This window comes from Chiloscyllium plagiosum, unplaced genomic scaffold, assembly GCF_037043375.1.
Source record: "Chiloscyllium plagiosum isolate Xiang-an unplaced genomic scaffold, Cpla_swu_hap1 HiC_scaffold_28, whole genome shotgun sequence".
In the NCBI taxonomy this organism is placed as follows: Eukaryota; Metazoa; Chordata; class Chondrichthyes; order Orectolobiformes; family Hemiscylliidae; genus Chiloscyllium; species Chiloscyllium plagiosum.
The window spans coordinates 10,006,352-10,034,097 of record NW_028270166.1 but is presented as its reverse complement, the minus strand read 5'-3'; the positions used below and the strand labels follow the sequence as shown (position 1 = coordinate 10,034,097).

General features: G+C 39.9%; 1 protein-coding gene across 1 annotated transcript; it reads right to left on the bottom strand.

Moving 5' to 3' along the window:
• Nucleotides 1–400: 400 nt before the first annotated feature.
• thop1 (thimet oligopeptidase 1) lies at nt 401–25,838 on the bottom strand. Its single transcript, XM_087975991.1, has 12 exons — nt 25,513–25,838; nt 18,661–18,809; nt 15,709–15,810; nt 14,910–15,012; nt 13,294–13,454; nt 11,674–11,809; nt 10,524–10,890; nt 7,589–7,790; nt 6,733–6,919; nt 6,397–6,525; nt 5,924–6,060; nt 401–3,886 (listed from the first exon to the last, which is right to left on the bottom strand). The coding sequence occupies exons 1-12, from the start codon at nt 25,736–25,738 to the stop codon at nt 3,722–3,724; spliced, it is 2,064 nt and encodes a 687-aa protein (XP_087832117.1). The 5' UTR covers nt 25,739–25,838; the 3' UTR covers nt 401–3,721.
• Between the last annotated feature and the right edge of the window lie 1,908 nt (nt 25,839–27,746).

The following is a 27,746-nucleotide window of genomic DNA, read 5'->3' as shown; positions in this document are numbered from 1 at the left end:
ATAGCAGTGGACTGCAGCAGGGAGAGAAATGTAATCAGGGTTCCTTCTCCCAAGTGCTAGTCAAAATATCCTACTGGAAAGCTTGCATGTCATATATCAAAAAGAACAAAGTTCAGCTGCGATGTTACCTGTAGATTCCATGCTGTCCAAAACTCACTGACACTGGTCTGAATTCACAGGAGAGATTAATGGTTTATCTTGCAAAAGGTGTTAAAGGGAAGAGAGTACCCATGGAAAACAGTGTGTTCAGAAAATGGGGAAGGGTGTGTGTGCGGGAGAGAGAAAGAGAGAGTGTGAGTGAGTGAGGTGAAAAATAGAAGTCTTCACTTAGCAGGTTAGGCAGCAGAAAGCAATCTTAAACAGCTTCATCACATCTGAAGTAATTAAAAACACAATTAAATTAATCTCAAATTTAAGTTTTATTGCCAAGTTCTAAAAGGTTTATTTCTGGTAGGATTATCTATACATCAACATCTTAAAGTAACATTCATTTAAGGTGTAATCCAAAAAAATAGCTTAATACAGCCCCACTTGAATCAGTAAGATTATAAATGCATTTATTGAATGGTAGTGTTCCAGTGATACACTGTTCCTGGTAGGAGGCAATATTCCCATTGTTCTTCGAACACAAACCATGCAAAAACTGTAGAGTACATAACTACATGGTTTGTGGAGCCTGAGTATGAGTGTGAGTGTGAGATGCAGCAAAACATTGATGCTCCCATCAGGAGCAATTTTATGCTGAAAATAGGTAGACGTGGGCCTCTGCGTGCACACCCAACTGGCAGTGTATTAAAGCATCCTTTGTATCAAACTTTGTTTGATTAAAAAACTTGCATCACATACTCCAGTTAAGTCTAGCGTAAATCTGAGGTTTTGAAAGCCAGGATCATCACTTGCTAAATATCCCTCATGACTACTACTCAGGGAGGTCTTCATTTCATATTTTGAATGTGCCTTATCTGTTAATATAATTATTTCTAGTAATGCTTTACTGTATTCCCAATTGTTTTCTTGCTATTAGTTAGGCAACCACACAACTAGAAATACACCAAAAAATGCCAGCTTGTCAGAGGACAATATAATAATGGAAAGAGTTGAATAATGGATGAGAATTGTGTGTTCGGGTGTTGGGGGAAGGGCAGGCAGGATGGAATGGAAAAGACTGAAGCCACATCAGCAGTTTTGCCTTGTGATTAGAAAAAAAATGTTTCTGACCTAATGTCCCACTGAAAATACAGAAATCACATGGATATTGAGAGATTTTGACCTGTGACAAAGGATTAAGTAAGTCATTGTACCTTTGTATTAGTTGTTTTTTATAGAGGAACAATTGAATGCCACATACAATAAAATCTTGTCATTAATTTACTGCATTGATATTATTCACTAAACAAGTTAAGCAGCATCTCTCTGACTAAAAGATGGCAAAGCTACAGTGATTACCAAAACAGATGTTTTTTTTTAAACTGACCATAGATTATAAATCCTGTTTAAAACAGAAAACCTTTTCCACAATGATCACAGTTCTTCATAATGTAGTCTACACTCATTACACTGCAGAAGGCCATATACACCCTGCTTCATTTGGGCTCCAGCTGCTCAGTTTATGCTCCACGGTTCAATGTGCAGTGCATTTAACTGTGCAACATGTTTAGAGATAACATTTAATGCTGCTCCCTTGTGAGAAAATATCAAGGAGGAAAAGGCTATTCCAATATGCACCTGCTTAGAGGAAATACGTTCAGGAACTGACCAAGCTGCAATCAGGGACTCATCAGGTCTGGATGTATGATCTCGAACATTTAACTCATCTTGTAACACAGTGGGAGATATTTTAATAGAAGTGATAGAGGTCCTGTCTGCCTACTGAAGGATGCCAAGAGACCTACATCACCTCTCTAAGGGAAAGTCTGTCAACTGACAGCCACCTGAGGGTTTAATTGGATAGTGGCAGGCTTTCTGTCAAAGCCTTTATGCCTGGGCAGATGTTACCCTCACAGAGTTGACAGGCAATCAAAGAGTCCAGCAGTTCTTTTAAAGGGAAATAGTAGTCACTGTTGGTGGTACGACACCTTCCTGAGACCTAAGAGAGGGGCACATGGTTGGTTTTCAGCACTTCCGCAATCAACGCCTCCCAATGTTGAGTCCCTTGATCAGCAAGTGAATATCTTTGAATGTACCTAAGGAGTTGACAAGCAACCTGCTTCGTAAGCTCCCACATTCCCTACTGTGTTAACATCAGCTGCAGCAGAGATGAGGCCTTTAAGTCAGCATTAATTACTCAGTTAAGGATCTTAACTGGTGATGGGAAGACAGTTTACAGACCTTCACACCACATAATTAAATAGGAGCGGAGGAGCAAGTTGGAGGGGATGACCACCCACCACACTCCGGTCTGATTAAATGCCCCAACCGAAGTCACCCAGAGAAGGTCATTTACAGCCAGTACACTGGAAGACTTGCAAGTTATACTCCAAAAAACCATTACTTAGGACTGCAAACTTGGGCAAAAAGTGAGGGAATATTCTCCCAAATAAAATACCATTACCTCTGATTATGCAAATAAACTTTCCTATGCTCAAAGTATAAATATTGCAAACCACATCACATATAGTTAGCTAGTCCACACCCATTTTGCCAAAAACTGTTCTGGGACCAAAGTAATAAGAATATACTGCATTATTAAATTCAATTCCATTTCTTCACTATTTGTTGTCTTTATTTTTATGCTCAGATGCAATTCCACAGACAGCAGAAGCTTTCCTCCCATCACCAGGCATCAGATTTTCTAATAAGGTTATTGAATAACATTCAGGAGTTAGGATGCAAATAAATTTTCCTAAACTTCTCCAACTCCTTTTAAACCAGGTGTGAAAGCTAAACACAATGTTTCCAGTTGTGATCAACTATTTAGATAGAGACTGGGCATGTTCCTGGTTTTTGTGGCCATGTACTACATGGGACAAACCATTTGGAAACTTTATCCATAATTTCAAATTATCAGGGTCATATAATTAAATCACATTCCATGAACATTCACTGCATTTTTAAAAAAAATTATGGAGTAACGCTTAGAGAATAGTGTATTAAACAAAGAGGTTTGCCCTGTTTATTCTTAGTAATGACAATGTTTACATTCTAATATTAACCTAATAATTTGTTCAAATTACAATTAATGCTCCTATCTTTTGTTAAAAGTTTTGTAAAGGAAAATACTTATTACTAACAAAGTGTGGAAATTCTTTCAGTTATCTCTTTTAAATTTTGCAGTTTCTCATGAGAATGAATTTTGGTGCCTTTCGCTTAACAAGTGAAGCACAGCCATTTAGTTTAGATGTTACTATTCTGGAAGGCATCACAAGCCTAAGATTGTCCACATGCAATTCTCTCTCACACAGATGTCCAGCAGAAGGAAATACTTCCAACTCCAGTTGTTACAGTAAATGGTTGACTTGTGTGAAAAAGAGTTCGGTTCTCACACCTTTGTTCCTCTACAATTACCCAAAGATTACAATTTTAAAAAATCTGAATTTATCTTTTTTTTTATTTAAAGCAAGGTTTTTGCTACAGTATGGGAGCTCTAGTAACCCCTTTCAGTTATTGAACAAATTATGATTTGGAAATAATCCTTTTGGAAAGCAGGTGATGAAAGGAGAGATTCCTGTGCCACAGTGGAAAGACAGCAGCATTCAAATAGTGCACATTGAAATAAACTATCTCAACAGGCAGAAGGGGCGGAGTGTCTGTCCTGATCCACACTCAACCCTTTGCTCAGAAGGAAAGCCTCCTGCTTTGGTTCACGCCCCAAGAAACTTTTCAGCATATCTTCGGCATCTAAAGAACCACCTGGTTTAAGAATAAAGTTCCGGTAATCCAAGCCAACCTAGAGGAAAAGAAGCGCAAAATGAGCAGATTCTGTGGTTCTTTTCAAAGTGAACAGGATCTACTTTCATTTGAGTTACAGTAGATTATAATTATTAACAATGATTATATTATAGTTTTATTCCCAACGAGCAAGCTTATAACTGGAATGAACAAAGGATAATTTTATGTTGTATCAGGCTGTAAATTGTGAGGAACACTAGCAAATTCCTGTTATGCCACTGCCTCAGGCTGCCAGTAGATCTCTGAGCGCAAAGGGAGTAGTTGAGCAAAATAACATAGATGCACTTAGGGGGAAGGTAGAAAAATATTTGGGAAAAATTATTGGGAGAATATGCTGATAAGGTTAGATGAATTAAAATGAGAGAAGGTGGTATGGAGCATAACCACCAGTAAGAACCTACTGGGACGAATATATATTTCCTTTGCTAAGCATTCTTTGTTGTGTATTAATTTATACTGTTGGGAATACCTTTCTCGTAACATTAAAAATAATTATAGTGGTTTACAAGATCCGACAGGCTATAAGTACATAACAAGTAAGCACAGGCCAGTTAATAACCGATTTTCTCCCTCACTTACACTTTCTTGTACCATCCCCAAACATTTGTGCCTTTTTAACATGTCTTGATGATACAATTGTGTTGTATTTCATATGATGCAAACCACAATTGTGTAAAGCAACTTCCTGATAGGGGCAGGGTGGGGGAGGAAAGCCTTGCAACACTTTAGTTTCCTTGTGTTCAGATTGGAACCTGGCAGTGATACTGTACGTTGGCATGGAAATGGAAACCAAACTGTTTGGCTTTGATATGTAACCGTACTCATGAACTGCAATCAGTCCACAATGTAGGTCGCAACAGGACATAGGAACGAGAAAATTAGAATAACGTTCAAATTTCTGAGCAGAGAAGAGTATCAGCCTTTTTCTAAACTTAGAAGTGTGCGTAGGTAAACATTCAAACAGGGACTCAGTAATGAAAATAATTAATTTAAAATGGTCACCAGAAGTAAGAGAGATTGAGAAATATTTCTTCAGTTAGAGAACTGTTGAAACATGAACTGCTCCTTTATCACAGAAAGCAATTCCACTGGAATCCACTATATTTTTTCCAAGGGAAAGCTGTTAAAATATTTGAGGTAAAGAAAAATAGAGGGCTATGGGGAGAGATATGGTAGGGAGATTGTTTTGGATTGCTCCTGCAAGAGGCCAGTACAATTAGGAGAGCTGAGTAATTTTCTTCTATGCTGCAAGCCTGTACAGTCCTACACCCCCTTTCCCAAAGTAAGTCACTTCAGACTCTCAGAATTAAGGGGAGATCTAACAGAAACTTATAAGATAATACATGGCTTGGAGAGGGTGGACCCTAGGAAATTGTTTCCGTTAGGCAAGGAGACTAGGACCCGTGGACACAGCCTTAGAATTAGAAGGGGTAAATTCAGAACAGAAATGCGGAGACATTTCTTCAGCCAGAGTGTGGTGGGCCTGTGGAATTCATTGCCACAGAGTGCATGGAGGCTGGGACGCTAAATGTCTTCAAGGCAGAGATTGATAAATTCTTGATGTCACAAGGAATTAAGGGCTACGGGGAGAATGCGGGTAAGTGGAGTTGAAATGCCCATCAGCCATGATTGAATGGTGGAGTGGACTCGATGGGCCGAATGGCTTTACATCTGCTCCTATGTCTTATGGTCTTAATTCATACAGACCAGAAGAAGGACATTTGGGCTGTCGTGCCTCCACCAAGCTATCTGGAGAATCTAGAGTTAGCACCAAACTTCTGCATATTGAACAATTATTTACATAGAAACAAGATTCTCCTTCATGCTTCAAATGAACCCTGCCTCCACCACACTTCCAGACAGTGCATGGAATCAATCTAATCTGCCTCAAAAGAAACAACAAAAAGGGTCAGGTTTATTGTTTCTGATCAGCATTTAGTAACCAATTTTGTAAACCTGGAAGGAACAATTCAGTTACAGGTTTAGATACTGGTAAATTTACAACCTCGATTCAGAGTTAAAAATCCATCAGTACCTTTGAGCTCATGACCCCTTCTTGGCGAAATCGGGTGTAGAACATGTCCATTGAATAAACCTCACTCCAGAGATAACCATAATACTGGGCATCATAGCCCCCTGCCAGATGCCCAAATGTGGCTGGCATATTAGTTCCTGAAAAATATAAACAGTTACAATATTATTTCATATACCCAAATTCTTTTTAAAAAGTGAATTAACTGCCTTGTTTTTGTGTTATATTTCCATTAGATTTGGACAGATGTGCATTACGTTACAGAATGGGTACACCCAAGTATTGCTTCATGATGTTCTTTATTTCATTGTTAAATTGGGAGGCTCAATAATAAGAAATAGCAGCTCACTTGATAGATGGGTTAAAAATGCCAGCACCTACACAATACAGATAAGCAGGGTTCTGGTTTTGCCAAGGTCTATGCCAAGGTACCGCATTTCAAAGCAGCAGCAGCCAAAGTGAAAAGGTTTGGTTACCTGGTGATGCTGGAACTCCCATTATCTCTTTACATAACCTGGCATACTCTTCCTTAGCATCCACATTTGTGCTCATGTGCAGCGACTGGTCAACTTTTGCCAAAACTATCTGTCGCAAATTAAAGAGCCCTATTCAACAAGGATAGGGAGAAAAATTATTTGTTTTTTAACAACAGCATCATTACAAATATTGGTAAGTCTGTTAGCAATATCTGCAAAGATTAAAAGTAACTTAATATGGATAAAAAGAAACAAAGTCTGTGAGCTCTTAAATTTTCCTCACTAATTACTTTGCTGTAAGGTTATACAGATGTGAAAAACAGTGTCAATATTTACCGGTATTAGCCAGCCTTGATTTAAGGAGTTTGTCCAGCAGATCTTGTGGAATCATCTTCCCATCTTTGTAGTGTTTGGACATTCGGAGTAATGGTTCCTTCTCCCAAACCCAGTTCTCCAACATCTGAGATGGAGCCTCCACAAAATCTCGCTCAACATGTGTTCCACTGAACATGGCAAACTCAGCCTGTCAGACAATAATACGATTACTGCCTGAACTCACTTCAAGGAACACAGGATGTTGCTTAATTGTACAGAGAACAATTTATCATGCAATCTGCTAAATATAATCAAGGTGCTGAATTCAAACATAAGGCACAACCAAAGGCCGAACATCTCAACTAAGTCCTCCTCAGCTAAGATACAAAACGATGTAGAATATTAAAATAAATATGTTCAAGATCCACAAGAGCTAGTTATTACTTGATCTTGTCTACAGCGAAGTCTGGCAATTCAAGAAGCAAAATAAAAGGATACGTTATTTGCACATTCAAGCTTTAAGAAGAACAATGAAGGCAAGCTGGTAAAACTGTGTAAATGAAGAATATCAGTCAGCATTCCCAGTCCAAAATGGTCTACCACTGACCATTGCTAAAAAGTGAACTAATGGTCATTGTTTAGAAAATCAGATTCAAATATGGCTGCGTGTTCCAAAATTAAATAGCCTGGTGATATTGTCGAGCTCACATGAGGAATGACAACTTGTCCAATGGATTTGAGGACTGCAGCACACCAAGAAATGGAACTTTGAGAAGAGACGGCAGAGGTGGCAGGGAAAGAAAACCCTTAAGGTTTCACATCATTGATACCAACAATAGAAATGATAATGACAGAGTTAAAGGTAGTAATTTCTTACTTGAGAGCAGATCTGATGCATCACATGACCAAACTCATGGAAATAGGTTTCAACCTCATCATGTTGAAGTAATGATGGAGCACTGGGAGTTGGCTTGGTGAAGTTTGCAACCATAGCAGCCACCGTGATCTGCCTGGTGTTATCAGGTAGTAAACATCCTGGCTGAAGCCCAAAACAAGCAGCATGTCCATACTTCCCCTCCCTGTAAAACAAAATATTGTGCAATGATCATACTTTAATTTTGTTTTCAACAGTGGGTGTGAATCGAATTTTATTTTTGTATCACATTCACCTTTCTGATGAACTAAAGCTTGAAAGATTTACTGTCACATCTCAAACCTCTCCACTCTCTACTTTTTAAGAAAATGATAAAAGAGAGAGGAGTTGTACATCTTTCACAAACTCTTGCCTTTGAGCCCCATGAACATTTTCTCTCCCCCTGTCCCACCAATCTTCTACCTTGATACAATTATTTGGCCATGATAACACTTACTCCTTTTCAGCTCTCTTTCCACATTTTTCTTGTAATTCTTAATGTGTTCCAAGCTAAGCTTATGCACCATTTCCTATTCTGATTCATAATGATAAGTTCCTGGTTCTAAATAAAACTCTTCACTTTTCTTCATCTTGTAATTTTGCAACAGTTGATAACTTGTAAGCTTAATATCCTACACCTTCCAATCTTGTGATCTGCTCAGACATGTTTATCTCTAGATATCTTAATTCAAAAAACAAATTTACTTGTATTCTATGGTTTTAACAAACAAATTTTGTAAAGTGTCGATTTTCTACCTTTCTGAATAACAGTGTTGCAGGTTTTGAAAAAAAAAGCTCAGCTCAATTAGCACTGGAGTACAATATCCAGCTATTGAGGTTCAATTTACATTTGCAAAAATCCTTGACAGTGCATAAAAATTGGACAGGATACCCTGAGATAACCATTTTATAAATAATTACTAGACAATTTTATCAGTTACATAAAAAATACTTTCTCTTTCCTGTTACAACACAACTTAGCAAGCCACTGTATCACAGCCATATATATCCATATGTACCCATACAGATTTTCACACATTATAGTTGAGTTTTTACTTTAGGGCCTATTCCACCCAAAATATATTGTCGCTGAGTCTTGAGAAGATTTATAGCTCAGGTTGAGGTATGTAGGTTTGCTCACTGAGCTGGAAGGTTCGTTTTCAGATGTTTCATCACCATACTGGGTAACATCATCAGTGAGCCTTCAGATGAAGTACTGGTGGTATGGCCCGCTTTCTATTTATGTGTTTAGATTTCATTCCTGTGGTGATGTAATGTCCTGTTCTTTTTCTCAGGGGTGGTAAATGGGATCCAAGTCAATGTGTTTGTTGATACAGTTCCAGTTGGAATGCCATGCTTCTAGGAATTTTTGTGTTTGCCTCTGTTTGGCATGTCCTCGGATGGATGTGTTGTCCCAGTCGAAGTGGTGTCTACATGAACATCAGCTAGCCACAAAAAGACATGACCCACTCTCACAAGTATCCTTACATATAGATGAGGAAGGACACCACTTCGACTGAGACAACACAGCCAAACAGAGACACACACGTAATGCCATGTTTCTAGGAATTCACAACTGGAACTGTATCAACAAACACATTGATTTGGATCCCATTTACCATCCCCGGAGAAAAAGAACAGGAAATGGCATTCCAACCTAAGGAAACCTAAACACATAAATAGAAAGCCGACCACGCCACCAGTGCTTCATCCGGAGGTTCAGATGATGTTACCTAACATGGTGAGGAAATGTCTGAAAACGAATTTTCCAGCTCAGCGAGCAAACCTCCAAGTATTGTTGCTAAGTTTAAAAAAAAAAAATCATCTTAGAATCATAAACCTCAGAGAAAGCTATTCGGCCCAATATACTCTACTTTTTTTTTGAAAGAGATATCTAATTAGTTCTACCTCCTGTTCTTTCTCTACAGCCACGCAATTCTCTTATTTGTCACATGAAATCAGCAGCACACACACCCTGCCCCCTACTTTACTCAAGTGGCCATGTCTTTCATCCATAGAACTAGAGTGTGTTGCCTGCCCCTCTTCCACAGCTACATTCGAGCCCGTGTGTCTCTGGAAAATGAGCATGCGGTATCTACCAACTCCCTAGAGTTGTTCAGGGAGAGATGGACACTGCATGGAGTGGAGTGCTTTATTTCCTCCGCCAACTCTTTTAATTTAATCCCTGCCCTCCCCTTCTCTTTTTTGATCACACAGCATTGCTCTTTGAAAAGGGTATTGCTAGTCACTGGCCACTTGGTGTTTCCTTTGTTCCTGGTGGTGGAAATTGAATAAAGATCTGTACACCTGTTCACTGTCTCACACCTGCACACACACAACATGGGTGCTAAGAGAAAGAAAAAAAAGTGGAATATAAGCACTACCACTCTTAAGCGGTAGTGTGGGGGAAAATTAAAAAAGAAAAAAAGAACTCGAGTATGTACTGGCTGGTTATTTCACAGTTTGTTCACAGCACAATCTGATCTACAGCTCACCCAATCCAGGCTGATATTTTAGCACTACATTGCGAGAATGGTCTTTGTACAGACATGGCTTAAACATCCCTTCTGTTTCAGTGGTTCAGTTGAATGTTAGAGATCTCCAAGCACTACACAGAAGTTCTCCAGACTTCCACTGACATCTACACAAAAACATTCTAATAAAAATTACTGGATACTAGCCAGGAACCCAACTTATTTTTTTCTCTTCCCTAATCTAAGAGAGACACTAATTGTGCCATTTCACCTACTGACCTGGATGATATCAACCAGAACAGGAGCAGAGATCAAATTGTATTGATCAATTTCAAAATGGACAATGCCTTTCACCTGAGCAAGATATTTTAACATTGTAGAACTAGTTTTTGAACAATTCTATCCCTCGAAGATTAAGAAATCACCTTGGATATAAATCTAAATAAAATTGTCCCATCAACTCTCCAGTTGTAGTGTCTTTCACGGAATACAGTTTTACATCCTCATGCCACACAGGCATGTTCTCAATTAGTTGAAACGTTAATCCCAGTAGATCTTGGTAGATTCCCAGCAGGCCAGAAGTTACAACATCCATCGGAAAATATTCCTTCAGCAGATTCTGATCCACAGAGTACTTCAACTCCTCCACTTGGTTCATGTAGTAGCGCAGATCCCAAGCATTTATAATATTATCAAATTCCAGCCCTCGCTTCTCACACTCTTCCTTCTTCAGATCTAATATCACCTCCCTCTCCTCGTCACCAAGTGGTTTCAACTTCTGTGCTAATTCATCTGTAAAATTAATTTGAAAACGTTTACATGTAATGATATTGTTCTCAACTAGATGTAGATCTTCTCTGAATGAGGCTCCCTCATTCAGAGACTGTTACATTGGACACCAGTCAGGAATGTTGGTGTGGAGCAGATGGAGGTGATGCTTCAGAAGGTCCTGCTGGAAAAGAAATGAAAAAGAAAACCAAATAAACTGAAGTTGAAAAACCACATCCTTTCAGACGCAGCTTGCAGTGGCCCCACGAAGGACAGCTGGAAAGCCAGTTACCTCAGATTATGATGGACTAAACTCAACCAAAATGGCAGCAAATGCAAAGGGGAAGTAAATAAATCCCTATGATTTTTTGGGACTAACCTGTTTTTATCAGATAAATGGATACTTTTCTTTCCAAGTTCAAATTAGAATCTAAAACAGTACAGATTATATGCACATGATTTAATTTCGGGACAAAGCACAATCTAACTTAATTCGATCATTACCTCATATGTGCCTACACATAATCTCAATTTCTAAGAGCATCAATCTACATCCTTTTTTACACCATAGCAAGTTTGTTTTAAAAAATATCAAGGCTGCCAATTTGTGGGCAGTTTTATGGCACTGTTTTGGATTAATTAAAAATGGAACCAGACTGTGTATATTAATTTGATGAAGAGACCTAGCAGAATGCAAAAGGGTTCGATACATTTGACATCAGTCCTGTCTGATGTTAAATGTAAAGGATGGTGGTTTAACAAGCTTTACTGAAAATAAGCATATGTTCGTAAACTGAAATTCATTACCTAGAAAGATATTGACACTTTTGCTATTCTTAGCCATGTTCATTTCAAGTACAAAATCCGAATGGGTCTTAAAGTCCAGGATACCAGCCTTCTTTGTACGAAGTTCCACCAATTCTTTAAGGATTTTTGTATTCTCCTAGTCAAGCAAGAGAAAATTAGTTTAACTTTGTTTCCAACAATAAGAAATATTTCTAAACTGCCTAATAGTCTTCCATGGACTAACAGAGATATCTGCACAGTTGAAGTACTACCTCATATATTGAAACCACTTGCAGAATTTCCACAGTGAATAACTGCATCACATAATGTGAAGACAGTAAAATCCCACACTCCATCCCTCTCTCTCATTTGAAGCAATCAAGGTAACCTTAGTTGGAGCTACGAAGAGGACAAAACAAAATCAGCCCAGTTTTCTGCTTCTAATCACAGTCCAATGATTCATACTGGAAAAGTACACTATATGTTGAGGAGCAGGCTTAGCTGCAATGTTCAAACATGAGTTATAATGTTTATCTTATGAGGAGGTCAATAAATGATCTGAACTAGTTCATAACATCCAGGAAAGAAGTTTGTCTAAACATGGAACATATTATTGCAATACATCACTTACTTATCGTAGTTGTGGGTATGTTCACCGAGCTGCAAAGTTGAATTGCAGGCGTTTTGTCCCCTGTTAAGGTGACATCTTCAGTGCTTTGGAGCCTCCTGTGAAGCGTTGCTGTATTGTGTCTTCTGGAATTTATTTGGCTCCATTCCTGCTGCTCCCGGTTGCCAGTTCTGGTTGATCATTGTAGTGGCCGGTATATTGGATGTTGGTCTATATGCTTGTCGGTGGAGTCTGTATAGGAGTGCCATGCTTCTAGAAATTCTTCGGCTGTCCTCTGTTTGGCTTGTTCTATGATCATTTGTATTGTCCCTGTTGAATTTGTGGTTCTTGTCATCTAGAAGCATGACACTCATCCACAGAGTCCATCAACAAGCACATAGACGTAGACCCAATATACCAGGCACTACAGTGAATATCTGGAAGCAGCAGGACTGGAACCAAATAAATCCCAGAAAACACAGTACAGGAGCACTTCACAGGAGGCTCCAAAGCATTGGAGATGTCATCTCGACAGGGGATGAAACATCTGCAAATCAACTTCCCAGATCAGCAAACATACCCACAAATACAACGACCGGCATCTGAGCTACAAATCTTTAAGCAAACCTTGACCACTTAATTATTTAAAAGAAAGAGAGATGTGTATTTACTTGGTAAACAATGGATATAAAGAATAATATGGAAATACAATGAATTTGAAGTAAAAAATAAAGCAAAAAAAGACAAAGTAAATCTGGTAAACATCTTTATTAAAAGAATAGTGACAGTGACAGAGTGGAACTTGCTACTGTGCAGATTGGTTGAGCAGACTAGCACAGATGCATTTAAAGGAGAGAGCTGGACAAGTTCAAAGTGGAGAAGGGATCAAAAAGATATACTGACAGAGTGAGATTATTTAAATAGAATGGTAGGAGCCTTGTGTGGGTCATAAACACCACCAGAGACAGTTGGATCAAACAGAATTTACAGTAATGTAAATGGCATGTAAAAGACAAATGACCAGCTTAACTCACCTCCATACAGCGGGAATTAAAGGCATGCTCCATCTTCTTCCTGGTTTCTGGGACATAACATTTCTTCATCAAGGGAAAATAGTGGGGATATTTTAGAGTCACCTTTAGCTTCCCAGTGTCTGTTTTCTCCAGGCTATTGATAAAGTCATCAGGGAGACCGCCTAGTGGTGCAATATATTAACATAATCAACAACAATTAACAGCAAACATTCAGATTACTCATATCACATTTACTTTCACCGAATACAAACTGAGGTGCATCCATTTGCTAGCAAATGCAGCTAGTAATTCACTAATTGAAGCTATAAATGTTTCTAGCTCAATTCCCTGCATGCTCTGAGTCATCTGAACTCAACCATGCCTGCAATTGGTCTCAATATCCCCATAGGAAAACAATGGGATTAAAAAAAACCATGAAAATAACCAAGATCCATACAATTCTGCTTCGAAGAATGCGGTTAGCCGAATGAGGACAGAAAGGTTAGATTAGATTAGATTAGATTAGATTACAGTGTGGAAACAGGCCACACAAGTCCACACCGACCCACCGAAGCGAAACCCACCCATACCCCTTACCTAACACTACGGGCAATTTAGTATGGCCAATTCACCTGACCCTGCATATCTTTGGACTGTGGGAGGAAACCGGAGCACCCGGAGGAAACCCACGCAGACACGGGGAGAACGTGCAAACTCCACACAGTCAGTCGCCTGAGGCGGGAATTGAACCCGGGTCTCTGGCGCTGTGAGGCAGCAGTGCTAACCACTGTGCCACCGTCCTGCTGTTATTCCCATATTAAGACAGTCTGCCAAAACGCTTCCTTTCTCTCACCCACGCAGAGGTGGCTAAAACCTTCAAGAATCCAAAGTACCATCATATCATTAAAGCACAATTCCTTCAAGCTTGAAGGGGAAAAAAAATCAGAATAAAGAAATGGAATAACAAACAGTTTGGAAGTACAAATTGACATGCAGACCCAAGGATACTTTGGGTTTTTAAGGAAGATACAAACACACACATTTTTGATGCCTTTCTAGGTAACGATAAGATTTAAGTGTTTGAGAAAACCTTTGTTGTGAAATCTTTTCCAATGGTTAGAATCACCAGGGAGTGTAATTCTACAATGTCATTGTGTTCAAATTGTATCTGCAGAGTACATTGAACTATATGGTACCAGCATGTAATAAGCAATAAAAGAAAAGCTTGCATTTAGATAGCACCTTATACATCCACAAAGTCCCAAACCACATCAATCAACTTAATACTTTTTATGGCTGAGGGATAAATGTTTAAATGAACACCTCAAAAACCTCAGTTCTTTGAATAATTCCATGCTTTTTTTTTTAAAATATCTGCCATCTGGTCTTCAGATTAAAAGTTTATCCAAAAATGAGTAAAATGGGACCTTGGAGTCACTACCAGGTTGGACTCCAAGCTAAGTCTGCCTAAGGGACAATGAAACCTTTATGGTGATAGGTTGTACTTCACAGCAAATAAACAAACTAAAGGGCAATAATCCATACTTAAAAGTATTTGATGGCACAAATGAACAGTTTCATTTCAATATGTGGGGCTCAAATCGTACTTTTCATTGATAAAGTAACTTATTTCTTACCCAATTCATCCTGTGTGAACTCCAGAAAGGTTGTATTCTCATTCAGGTTCTTGCTGAAGTCGATACATAAAGTGCTGATTCTCTTCTTAATGGCTTTGATCTCCTAAAGCATAGAATAAATGAGTAGTGAGCCCTTCAATAACTCCCAATGTACTGAATGGAGAAAGGGGATAATTATGTATTTCCAGTATAATGAGTTTCTTTGGATAGATTGTTAGATACCATAGAAATATCAATAGCAACCTAACTAATCATTTATACATTAGGATAAAAAATTGAAAAGTGTGGATTTTTATAAAAGATATAGTGGATAAATCCATTTGGTGATACTTGGGACACATGATCCAGAAGGTCCCAAATCCCATATTTTCCATGTTTTGTACTCAGTCAAATTGTCTTGGCTGGTACTGGACATTATATTACTGTAATAAGGAGGATTGATTGATTGAGAGATACTCACCTGATCCTCCTTGCCCACAAGACATCCTCCAAAAAGCACTCAGCCATCATAGCCACCTGCTCCCATACCCATTTCACTGTCATTTTCCCAAGCCCTGAGAAACTCAGACAGCAGGTGCCCAGTTTAAATCAGGCTCTGAACTCCATTCATTTAATATTAAAATGAGGGATCCAGTCATTTCAAGGCATGAGACATGCACACTATTGTGGATTGTGATGTTTTAAGTTTTAACATCCCACATGGTAGACATGAGGAGCTTAATATCAAATCCATTGTGTATTGTAAGCATTCTGCTTTGGTTGGGTTTCACCTACAAATGTGATTTTTATCATTACTTACATCTTGCTTTTCTCTCAGCAGGTGGAGTCCATTTCTTTTCCCTAGTTTCAGTAATCTTTCCATGTAGCGTATGGCCTCTGGATGTAGACCTTCAACTTGACCCTGAAAGTACAAGCCCTCAGATTGAAGTAGAAGCAAGACTTCTCTCAAATAGATTTCCTTTCCTTCTAATTAAAATATAGAAGAGACGTTCTTGTGTAAAAAAAATTCTTATGCCATGCAAAACATTTTTAGTTCCTACTTTTGATTTGTCAACAAGAAAAGTTGTTAAAAAGTTTAAATATTCAATTCAATGTGCAGACAGGATCTCCATTTACTGTCTCATCTAAAGAATGCCATCTCCAATATTCAGCATTCCTTCTGTGCCACAGAGAAATACCAGTTTAAGACTTAATGTTGCAGCAAATCCCAGAACCTGCTAATGTAAAAGCAAATTGTGTTTATAATTCTTTAAAGAAAATAAGAACTAGGAGCAGGAGCAGGCAATTGAGCCCCTCAAGCCTGTTCTGCCAATTAGTATGATCATGGCTCAGCCTCAATTCCATTTTCTTGACAGCTCTCCATAAACCTTCCACTTATCACTAATTCATAAGATTTTAATTTTGTGAAACAACCTCCTGGTTGGGGGGGGGTGGTCCTTATCAAAAGCCTTCTGAAAATCCAAGTTAACTACATTCATTAGCTCCCCTTTATCAATTAAATTGAATTGAATTGAATTGAATTGATTGTCATGTGTACCGAGGCACAATGAAAAGCTTTGTCTTGCGAGCAATACAGGCAGATCACATAGTTAAGTAGCAAAGATAAGTAAATAATAGGTAAACAGCAGCAAAAACAAAAACACCAGGTATGGCGAATGTTAAGAGTTTGAGTCCATTCAGTATTCTAACAACAGTAGGGTAGGAACTGTTTTGAAATTGGCTAGTGTGTTTTTTCAGGCTTCTGTAAAGATGGTAGAAAAACCATTAGCAGGGTGGGATGGATCTTTGAGAATGCTGGCGACCTTTCCTTGACAGCAGGCCTGGTAGATGGATTCTATAGATGGGAGATTGGCCTTTGTGATTGTCCAGGCTGTTCACCATTCTCTGTAACCACCTCCGATCTTGAATGGTACAGTTGCCATACCAGGTAGTGATACACCCAGACAGAATGCTCTCGATGGTGCACGTATAAAAGTTGGCAAGAGTATTCGCCGTCATGCCAAATTTCCTCAGCTGCCTGAGGAAGAAACGTTGCTGGGCCTTTGTAACCAGTGTGTCCACACAAAGACTCCAAGAAAGCTTATTGTAGATGACCACTTCTAGGAGCTTGACATTCTCCAGTCGTTCCACCTCTATACTGTTGATGTGTAAGGGGGGGCATGAGTAACATCCCGTCAAAAATCAATAATGAGTTCCTTGGTTTTGCCGGCATTGAGAGTTAGGTTGTCCTCAGTGCACCATTTTTCCAGATCATCCACCTCCCGTCTGCAGTCTGTTTTATCGCCATCTGAGATTAGCCCAACTATCATAGCGTCATCAGTGAACTTGAAAATGGCATTAATCTGATATTTGGTGACTCAGTAATGAGTACAGTAGGGGGCTGAGTACACATCCCTGTGGGGCTCCAGCATTGAGTGTTAATGAAATATTGTCCCCATTCTTCACTGATTGTGGCCTGTGGGTCAGGAAACTGAGAATCCAGTTGCAGAGAATGGGGCTTAGACCAAGATCACTAAGTTTAGTAATCGGTCTCAAAGGGAGTGTATGTTCATAAGTATGTACGTTTATAAGTATGTGTGTAAAGTGTGTTCATAACTAACTCAAAAATAAACTCTAACAGTTTTGTCAAACATTCACAGACTCATGCAAGACTGACTAGTCTAAGCTTCCCTGTTTTCTCTTCCTAAACCACTGCAACCATGGTAACCACCCTAAAGCTGTTAGGAAGAGAGTTCCAGGATTTTGACCCAGTAACACTGAAGGAACAGTGGTATACAGTGGAACCTTAATTATCCGAATACCAATTAGCCGAAAATTGGATTATCCAAAGGAGATCTCGAGGTTCCAACAGAAAGATTACATCAAAGATGTGTGTCTAACACTGATCGCGTCTTTTGTTTACAGTGATTAAACTTGCTGCCAGGAACAGTCCTGGACTGATGGGAGCGCAGGCACTGTCTCTAAATGACTGACCTCCCAACCTCTCTTCCCACACTTTCCCTGGAGTTCTACAAGGAAGTGTACTCTAAACCACCCTCTTCCCCAGATAATTTCTCTAACAATGTCCTGTACAGGGCAAAGGTGGAACCTGTCAAAACACGCGCGTGCGCGCTATTTGGAGACTCACCCCCAAAAGGCAGTAGCAGCAGCAGTCTTGTTGTTGGTGTCCAGTCTGGCTGCCCCAGCGAGGAGGCGGGGGTAGAAGCGGGTGGGAGTGGGCAGCGTTGGACAGGCGGTGGGCAGTGTTGAGGGCTAGCGATGGCCCTCTCGCGCTATGTTGCTGCTAATCTCCTGAACGAGGAGCACACTTAATAGAAAACTCTGAGCCCCAGAGGAAAGGCATTGAATCGATTAACCAAATAATCAATTATCCGAACGAAATAGTGCCCGTCCATCTCGTTCGGATAATCGAGGTTCCCCTGTAGTTCCAAGTTAGGGTGGTCTGTTGCTTGGTGTGTAACAAAAGTGGTGCTTATCCCATATACCCCATGCCCTTTCCTTCGAAGGCAGAGATTCTGCATTTGGTAGGTGCTTTTGAAGACGCATCAGATATCAGGATTGTCTTTTTTCTCTTTAGCCAGAGAAGCTGAGATTAAATCAAAGCAATGCCATTGCAAGTGGTGTTTTGCCCTAAACTTTAAAACTAATACTCAAGACTGCATCAGAAGGAATCCTGAAAGATAAAAATGATGTAAAGAATGTTACTGCTTCCCACAGCAGCTGTTTCCTCTTTGTTCAATTGAATTCTCACCTGAAGAGCAACAATCCTCTTGTAAACATCTTCTCTCATACTCATCTCTACATCAAATTCTGATAGCTGTTTGTCTGCCTCTGTGCTTGCAGCCCGAACTTCTTTGCAAGGAGAGACATGCTGAGGGAAATCTAGAATATTCCGTTGCACTGAAATATCAAAACAAGAAGTCTCAGTATCTAAAGTAACATGTTTAGCATATCAACGTCATGATTTGACAAGGGTGATAGGTTATTGGTAGTAGTTATATATGAAAATGTGCTTTACTTATGAGAATCAAGAATGCTTAGTTGTGTACAAGAACAATTCTGATTATTAAAACAAAAAAGGGGTAATATAAGAATGATACTGCACAGCATGAAGGACACTTTGACTTTGCTTGCTCTTGTATTTCAGGTTTCTGCTCTGATTTGAAGTAGCCAATTAATATTGTGGTGAAAGCTTATCAATTTGTAACAATGCCCAACTTTGTTTGCTCAGGTTATCTGCTGAAAACCTCTCCTTTGCTTTGCTGCCTTTAGAGGACGCCTCTCAGATTACTTCAATTCACTTCAGAAAGGTTTTCCACATTTAACCTCTGCAAGGTTGAGGTCAATTCAAAGCTCTCTGTCCATCTCCTAAAGATCACCAAGTCCTGCTCCAACATCATTCCATGACTTTAGCTCCTTCCGGTCTCTGTAATCTCCTTTATCGTCTATAATCCTCAGATTCTGGTCTCTTAAGCATTCCCGATTTAAAACATTCCACCATCGGCAGATGTGCAATTCCTTCTCTCTACCTCTATTTCTTCCTTTACGACAATCCTTATAACATACCTCTTTAACCAACCATTGCACACCTGACTTAATATCCTGTTATGCAGCTCTAAATGAAATTTAGTTGCTTTACACCCCTGCAAAAACCTTATTTTTTTTAATGATAAAGACACAATATAAATAATAGTTGTTGTTATATGTTCCATGGCTTATCTTGTTTTTATATGTTCTTCAACACTGTGAAAGGCATCATAATGTAATATAACATTAAAGTCAAACATCTTTGATGAATCTAATGGTTCCTACATCTTATGGTCTAATTCATATACACACCTTCCAGCAGGCCTTACTGAATGCCAACTGGAAATCTTTCTTACAAACGTAGTTCATCACATAATTTTATAAAAGAGGATAAACATGGAAAGGAATTTATGGTAAAAAAGAAATAGTATGTCAATTTACAACACACATTGCTAATACGTGAAATATTATTTCCTAAATAACTGTGCATGTTCACAAAATGTTCACAATGTATTTAGTTGACTAGTTCATAATTTTTCTATGACCTCTAAGTTCCACTGTGCCATTGTGAAAATTAACATAGCCTCAGAATTATTAGTTGAACAAAGCCATGGAGAAAGCAAGGTAAAGCCTACTGTCAGCAGCTATCCCCACAGAATACTGCTGAATGTTTGGACTATTGTTCACAAATGCTTTTCCACAATATGTAACTCTCCAGCCAGTGCTTTCTGGATACTATGTTAGTCAATTTGAAGGGACCACCACAGAAACTCCTTTATGTTTCATTGTCACGTGATATTAAAGAGTTAATTTGCTCTGCTGACTTGCAAGAAATTGAATAGGGTGGTGTTGCCTTTTTCCTATAGGTGGAGTGTGGAAGGTTTATATTCCCATTCCTTGTCATTCAGAGATTACTTACATTTGATTTCTGAATAGGGGATGAAAAACAAAGGAACATTACAGCTGGAATTTGACTATTCCCCTATAGTTAGAAAAAAAATGATTTGCAATGGATTTGACCATTAGGGGATGATTCACATTACATTGTTTCTGGAGATGAGGTGGTCACTGCATTGTATCCTGAGTGGCATGTGACTATGAGTGAGTGACTGGGGGTTGTCTTGTTGGCATTACTAAATGTGATGTAAAGATTTTGTATAAAGGAAGGACTGTTTCCTTTGTCCAGACAGAGCTTTTAGCACAACCCCGTAAGCCCTGCAAGGTGTGTTAAAGGTTCTTCCAGAGAGACAGAGAAAGAGAGAGAGAAACCTGGACATGACTCACAACCATGGCAAAGAGTGTTCAGGGTTGTTCCAATGCTTGCATTGTACCATGTTTAATAAAATTTGGTTGTTGCTCACAGACGTTGGTGTTTGCAGTTGCATCAAGTGTGTAAAAACCTCAGGGAAAAAAAAACTTAACAGTCAGTTCAGAAAAAAATGTGACAATTTCATCATTCCTCCATTCAATGTTTTTGAATTTTATTCAGGCCTTCAGAAAAGTAAAGATTTCCATTCACAATGTTCATGGATCAGTCTCTACAATTAGAACAAAATGACAGGTTGAAAATAAAGAGGGATTAACTGTGGTCAATTAACATTGGACAGATTGAACACCAATACCATTGCCCAAATGGTGTCACAGTGGTTGAATTCGTTTAACTGCCAACAAGTGTGAGAAAACTATGAAACATTAGGAACAATTGCAGATAGGGCTAATCCTATCAGAACAAAAGTCCTTAATACAGGGGCACTGATTTCAACTGCTGTTTCAATTCGACTCATGCCTTTGTTCCTATTGACAACTATTCTAATAAATTCAAATACTGCCTCTTTTAATTTAGCCTCTATAAACTTGAGGTCATCCAAAGTTCTGTTGGCCATGTCTTGATGACTTTATGCTTTTAATTAGCAGTGGCTCTTAAATAAGCATTGCCTCAATTTTAAAATTCCCATCCTTGATTTAAAATCCCTCTATGGTGTTGCCATTCCCAATTTCAGTGAGTTCCTCAAGCTGCACAATCCTCCGAGATCCTCTAATTCCAGCCTCTTACACATCTTGGAGAAAGCAAGGACTGCAGATGGTGGAGATCAGAGTTGAAGAGTGTGGTGCTGGAAAAGCACAGCCGGTAAGGCAGCATCCGAACAGCAGGAGAGTCGATGTTCCTTCATTAGGAGTTCTGACAAAGGGTTTATGCTCAAAATGGTGATTCTCCTGCTGCTTGAATGCTGCCTGACCAGCTATGCTTTTCCAGCAACACACTCATCGACTCTTACACATCTCCAAATTTAATAGCTGCATCATTAGTAGCCATATTTTCAGTTGCCTTGGCTCTAAGATCTGGAATACCCGCCTCAATTCCTCCACCTCTTACCCATTTTAAAGTGCTCCTTAAAAACTACCTTTGTGACGAAGTGTTTGGTCACCTGCCCTAATCTCTCCTTATCTGGTTCAGTGTCAAATATTGGTTTATGACTTGCATTTTGGGTAGATTTTGTAAGTTAGAAATGCTGTATAGATAGAAATAGTTGCCACTGGTTGTAATCAGAAGCTAGCAATTTATCCATTCAAGAAGATTCCAGAGGAGAGAGACTAACCTTTCAAAACAAGGGAGATGGGTATAAAGTATGGCCTAGTTGACCTAAAGTGGGTGGTAGGATAACCAGGAAAAATATAATTGTCACTTGGAAGAGGAGGTTTTAAATATATTACGGTCACTGGGGATCAGAGTCAAGTGTGGCACTGGGAAAGCACAGCCAGTCAGGCAGCATCCAAGGAGCAGGAGAGTTGACATTTCAAGCATAAGCTCTTCATCAGGAGTGTATGTATGCGTGCGTGTGGGGAAGGTAACTAGGAATATGATTGGTAGATGAAGGTCGGGGGTGATGGTGATAGTTTGGAGTGAAGGGTGGAGCAGATGGGGGGGGGTGGGGAAGGAAGATGGATAGGTAAGACAATTCAAGAGGGTGGTGCCGAATTGAAGGGTTGGGTCTGGGATAAGGCAGGGAGATGAAGAAACTGTGAAATTGACATTGATTCCTTGTGGTTGAATGGTCCATACAGTACAATTTGTGCCTTACATATAGGATTGATTTATCAATGAAGACAGTTGATGAGGGACTGAAGTTGACACAATGGAGATTTTTTTTTTAAAAATCAACCTGGTTAGACATGTTATGACACACCTCTGGAGCAGGGGAACCAGAACCCAGGTGTTCTGCCTCCGGCATAGGGACTCCAACCCCGAGCCACAAGAGTACTCAATGATATTGAGTACTGCATATGGACTTACCAAATGCATTTTAAATGTTTCACATAATAGACTTAAGTTTTGCTAGCCAGGCTATCCAATTTGAAGGGGCACTTACAGATTGAATGCAAAAATTACCTAAAAAGCAGAAAATAATGAACAACTGTTTTTTCTGATTTAATGGAATTATACTGTGGTAAATCCCAACTATCTTAAATGCACCAGTTCTTTGTAAGATAATAATGGTCTTTTTTGGGTATAAGCTGCACAATTTCAAAATGTGCAGGTGGTAAACAGTGAGGAACAGTAACAGACTTCAGGAGGACAAGCAGACTCGTGAAATGGGATAAAGGCTTACAAATCACTTGCTTAGACGTCAGGTGGAGTATAGATCAATTCTGGACACAACGCAAATAGTAATGTGAAGAACTTGTAGTTGCAGCAGCAAGGACTTACTCAAGCAGCAAAAAGGATGAGACGCTTCAAGATTGGGAAACAGGATTTGTTCTCAAAGTAGCAATTCGGGGGAAATGTATAAGAAATGTTCAAAATGATAAAGGATTTTGACACAGTAGATATGGAGTAGTCTTTCTAGCGGCAGTTAAGGTTCCATATAACCAGGATTTAAAATAATTAGCATTACAATCAGGGGACAAAAGGAGAATTATTTTCAACCGTATGATGTTCTGTTTTAATGAATTCTGGAAGGGTGGTGGAAGCATATTCAACAGTAGTTTTTAAAAGAGAACTTGTAAAAGAAAAATATTACAGTTCAGTTGGAGAAGAGCAGAAGGTTATACCCTTTTCCATGCAGTGAAATTCTATTAATTCAAACATTCAAATCGCTGTCCCAGCTGAATTTGTTAACTCAATAGGAAAGGTTTATTTTTATTGACAATGGAATTTGATATCACTTTATGAGATGTATCAGTCATGGTTGACATCAATACAAACTTAGGAGTCTTTTGAGAATTTTTTTTCCCAAGCATTATCTGAAAAGAAAACTTCATTATCTGAGAAAAATATTCAAGATCACAGGGAAAAGGCAGGAGTGACACTAGGTAGAACCGTACCTTTAGAGCGAGTACAAATATGACAATGTGAATGGATATCGCACAGAAGGAGGCCATTCTATATTTCAAGAGTATGAACTGAGATAAATTTAAAAATAACATTTGCAATATATATTTAACTTTGATTTTTATCAAGAGAAACCAGTTCAATCTATTTTGAACTTTAACTTTGTAAAGTCCTTAGATGCTTTTCACAAAAGGGCAGACTTAGATGACCTTGTGAACCAAAGTACAATGCAGTAAGCTGGAAATGTGGGTAAACGTAATGAAGGCATAGCCATCAGATTCTTAAAACTAGAGATATTTAAAGCACAGATCTAAGTCTGTACTGGTCTTCAACAAAACAATCTAAAGCTAATCAAATTACTGGACTCATTATCTTGAAAGCTGTGCATCTTTCTCAGCTTCAAATACTTAAGAGTCAGAGATGTACAGCACAGGAACTGACCCTTCAGTCCAACCCGTCCATGCAGACCAGGTATCCTAAATGAATCTAGTCCCGTTTGCCAGCACTTGGCCTATATCCCCCTAAACCCTTCTTATTCATGTACCCACACATATGCCGTTTAAATGTTGTAAATGTACCAGCCTCCACCATTTCTTCTGGTAGCTCATTCCATTAATGCACCACCCTTTGCATGAAAATGTTGCCCCTGAGGTCCCTTTTAAATCTTTTTCCTCACACCCTAAACCTATGATGTCTATTTCTGGAAGAAGAAAGTGAGGACTGCAGATGCTGGAGATCAGAGCTTAAAAATGTGTTGCTGGAAAAGCGCAGCAGGTCAGGCAGCATCAAAGGAACAGGAGAATCGACATTTCGGGCATAAGCCCTTCTTCAGCTTATGTTTATTTCTGAACTCCACCAACCCAGGGAAAAGACCTGGTCCATTTACCCTATCCATGCCCTTCATGATTTAAAAAACCTCTATAAGTTCATCCCTTAGCACTTGGGAAGAATTATCTACTCAGTTCCAATCCGCTGCAATCTCCCATTTGTTTTGGCTTGTTTCATTTTGAAAATTTATCACATTTCCAACAGGGAAATGCCACTCCATTCACCTACACAGTTCTCAAGGAGTTTAGACAGCATCCTCCCCAACCACGTTCTCCCTCTTCGTGCAACAAATTCCAGACAACACCTCACAGATCAGGGGAGGGATGGCTTATCCCTGGCCTCTTTCTGCCCACGGAGGCGGGATGGGTTCTAAATAATGCCATGCAGCATCCAATGAGAAAAAGCAAGCTAACGTTTCCAATTTAGATTTCTCTTCAGCTTTGATGAAAGAGTCACCTGGACTCGACAAGTTAGCCATGGATACTGCCTAATCTCCAGCAACTTCTGTTTTCAGTACAGATTCCCGCATCTGCAGTAATTTACTTCTAACTAATGCCTAACTTTGGGAACGCCCTGCTGACAGCGATCTCCAATAATAGACTCTGCCCATGGAGCAGGAGTCTCCCTGGACCTACTATGGTAATGGAAGGAGCATTTCCCTTAACCCACGCTGCCCGGTGGAGAACTGAACTGAATTGAATTGAATTGATTATCACATGTACCGAGAGGAGCCTCTGCTACTTTTATTCTGCCCATCGGAAGCGGTGTCCCCCCATCCTTATAGGGATTGTTTGTCACTGTCCCCAGGGACGGGGTGGGGGTGGGGGAAGGTGAGGAGGTGAGGGTGTTGCACACATGGCCATGTTCCACAAACACCAGGCTGCGCCCACAAGGTTCCCCGCCGGCCCCCATCATTACCCGTATATTCGACCTCGATGTCCGCCAGCTCCTTCAGCGTGTTCTCGTAGTTCACCTCGGCCAGATCCAGCGAGCCGACTCGGTCATACACTTGCTTGGTTCGTCGGATCAGGGCCTGGACCTCCTGCTCGATTTGCTCCTTGCTCAGGTTCCAGCGGAGGTGATTGGGGGCCGTGGGCTCCCCTTTGCCGGTGCCGCCGATCAGAGACGTGCCCGTAGGAGACATGACGCGTTACTTTCCGCGTATTTGTGTGCCCGGGGATGTGGACCCGCTCGATGAGTTCCCCGGAGGGTCGCCTTCTCCTCTCACGCTCGACACTGACACGCCACCGGCCTCCGCGATTCAAACTAACGTAAACTGTGACGTTTCGACTTCCCTGCGGTTTCATTGGGCCCCGCGCCGCGCGCCCTCCATATTATCCATTCCGATTGGCTGCAGCGGCGATCCATCAGCCAAAAGGGCGGGATCGATGCTGCCAGAGGTCCCGCCACTTTTCACTGCCTTTAAACTTACATAGAGACCAAAAAAAACAGCAGATGCTGGAATCCAAAATAGACAGACAGGAGGCTGGAAGAACACAGTAGGCCAGGCAGCATCAGGAGGTGGAGAAGTCGACGTTTCGGTGTAACCCTTCTTCAGGAACCTTTTGATTGACATAGCCTACTTTTCACCCATTGGCTACCTCGGCTGTTCGTCACACATGATTGACATGTAGTGACAGGCGCCGAAGAGGCCTTTTGGCCCATCAAGTCTGTACCAGCAAGTTTGTACTAAATCTACACTCGTCCCACTTTCCAGCACTAGGTGTGACCTGACCCAAGATTGAATGTTTTTTCTATATCGAGGAGTGATTTTACACACAGCTGAATTTTTTTTTCACATCGCCAAATCATCAGTGGGTTTTTTTACTTATTAAGCACCACCAGTAAACCATTCCCTGGGGTGGGGTAGTCCTGAACTAGAAGGCATAGGCTTAGGGGAAGAGGGGAAATATTTAAAACGGATCTAAGGGGAAACTTTTTCAAACAAAGGGTCGTGCGTGTATAGAATGAGCTGCCAGAGGAAACCTTTTCATGCAAAGGGTAGTGCATGTATGGAATGAGCTACCAGAGGAAGTGGTGGGGGCTGGTACAATTACAGCATTTAAAAGGCATATGGATGGGTACATGAAGAGGAAGGGTTGAGAGGGATATTGGCCAAATTCTGGCAAATTAGAGTAGATTAATTTAGGATATCTAGTTGGCATGGAAGAGTTGGTCTGAAAGACCTGTTTCTGTGCTGTACATCTCTATGATTTTATGACTCTATGTTTCAGGATTCAAATCTCTAAATAAAAACAAGTGGCCTTCTCCTGCTCCTATTTCTTATCTGGAAATAACTTGCACTTATTCAGCTCCTTTGTTACTCCCAGAAAATTCCTCAGATGGCAGAACTTACTAATGAAGAGAGACTGGATCAGTCACGATGACAAACTCTGGCATTCAGAAGATCAAAAGAGGAATCTCATAGAAACCTGTGAAATTCTAAATTCTAAGTAGCCAGGCAGGAGACTGGAAGAACACAGCAAGCCAGGAAGCATCAAGAGCTGTAGAAGTTGACGTTTCAGGACAGGATTCCAGCATCTGCAGTTTTTTTGTCTCTATTCAAATTCTAAATTTTAGACAGAGTAAATGCAGGAAGAGTGTCCCCAATGGATAGGGAGTTCAGAACCAAGGTTCAGAGTATAAGGATACTGGATATTCCATTTAGATCTGAGGTGAGGAGAAATTTCTTCACCCAAGAGAGTGCTAAGCCTGTGCAATTCTTTGTCATAGAAAGTGGTTGAGGCCAAAATATTGAATGTTTTCAAGAACATATAGAAGATATAGTTCTTGAGGCTAAAGGGTTCAATTGTTATGGGGAGAATGTGGGAACAGGGTTAATGAGTTGGATAATTAGCCATGATCATATTAAATGTCAGAACAGAAGGGCTAAATGGCCTGCTCCTAGTTTCTATGTTTTTAATGCAGTAAAATGTTCCAAGGCAATCCAGGCAAAGAAAAAGTAGGACCTAGCCACATATTGGGTATAGACTAAAGGTTTGGGCAGAGAGGTATATTTTAACAAGCATAGTCAACATTAAATCCAGGAGAAACTTCTTCACACAGAATATGTTTTGAGGATGGAACCCAGAAGAGGGAGGCAACACATAAAGAACAAAACAAATAAAATATTATGTTGATGGGGTTAGATA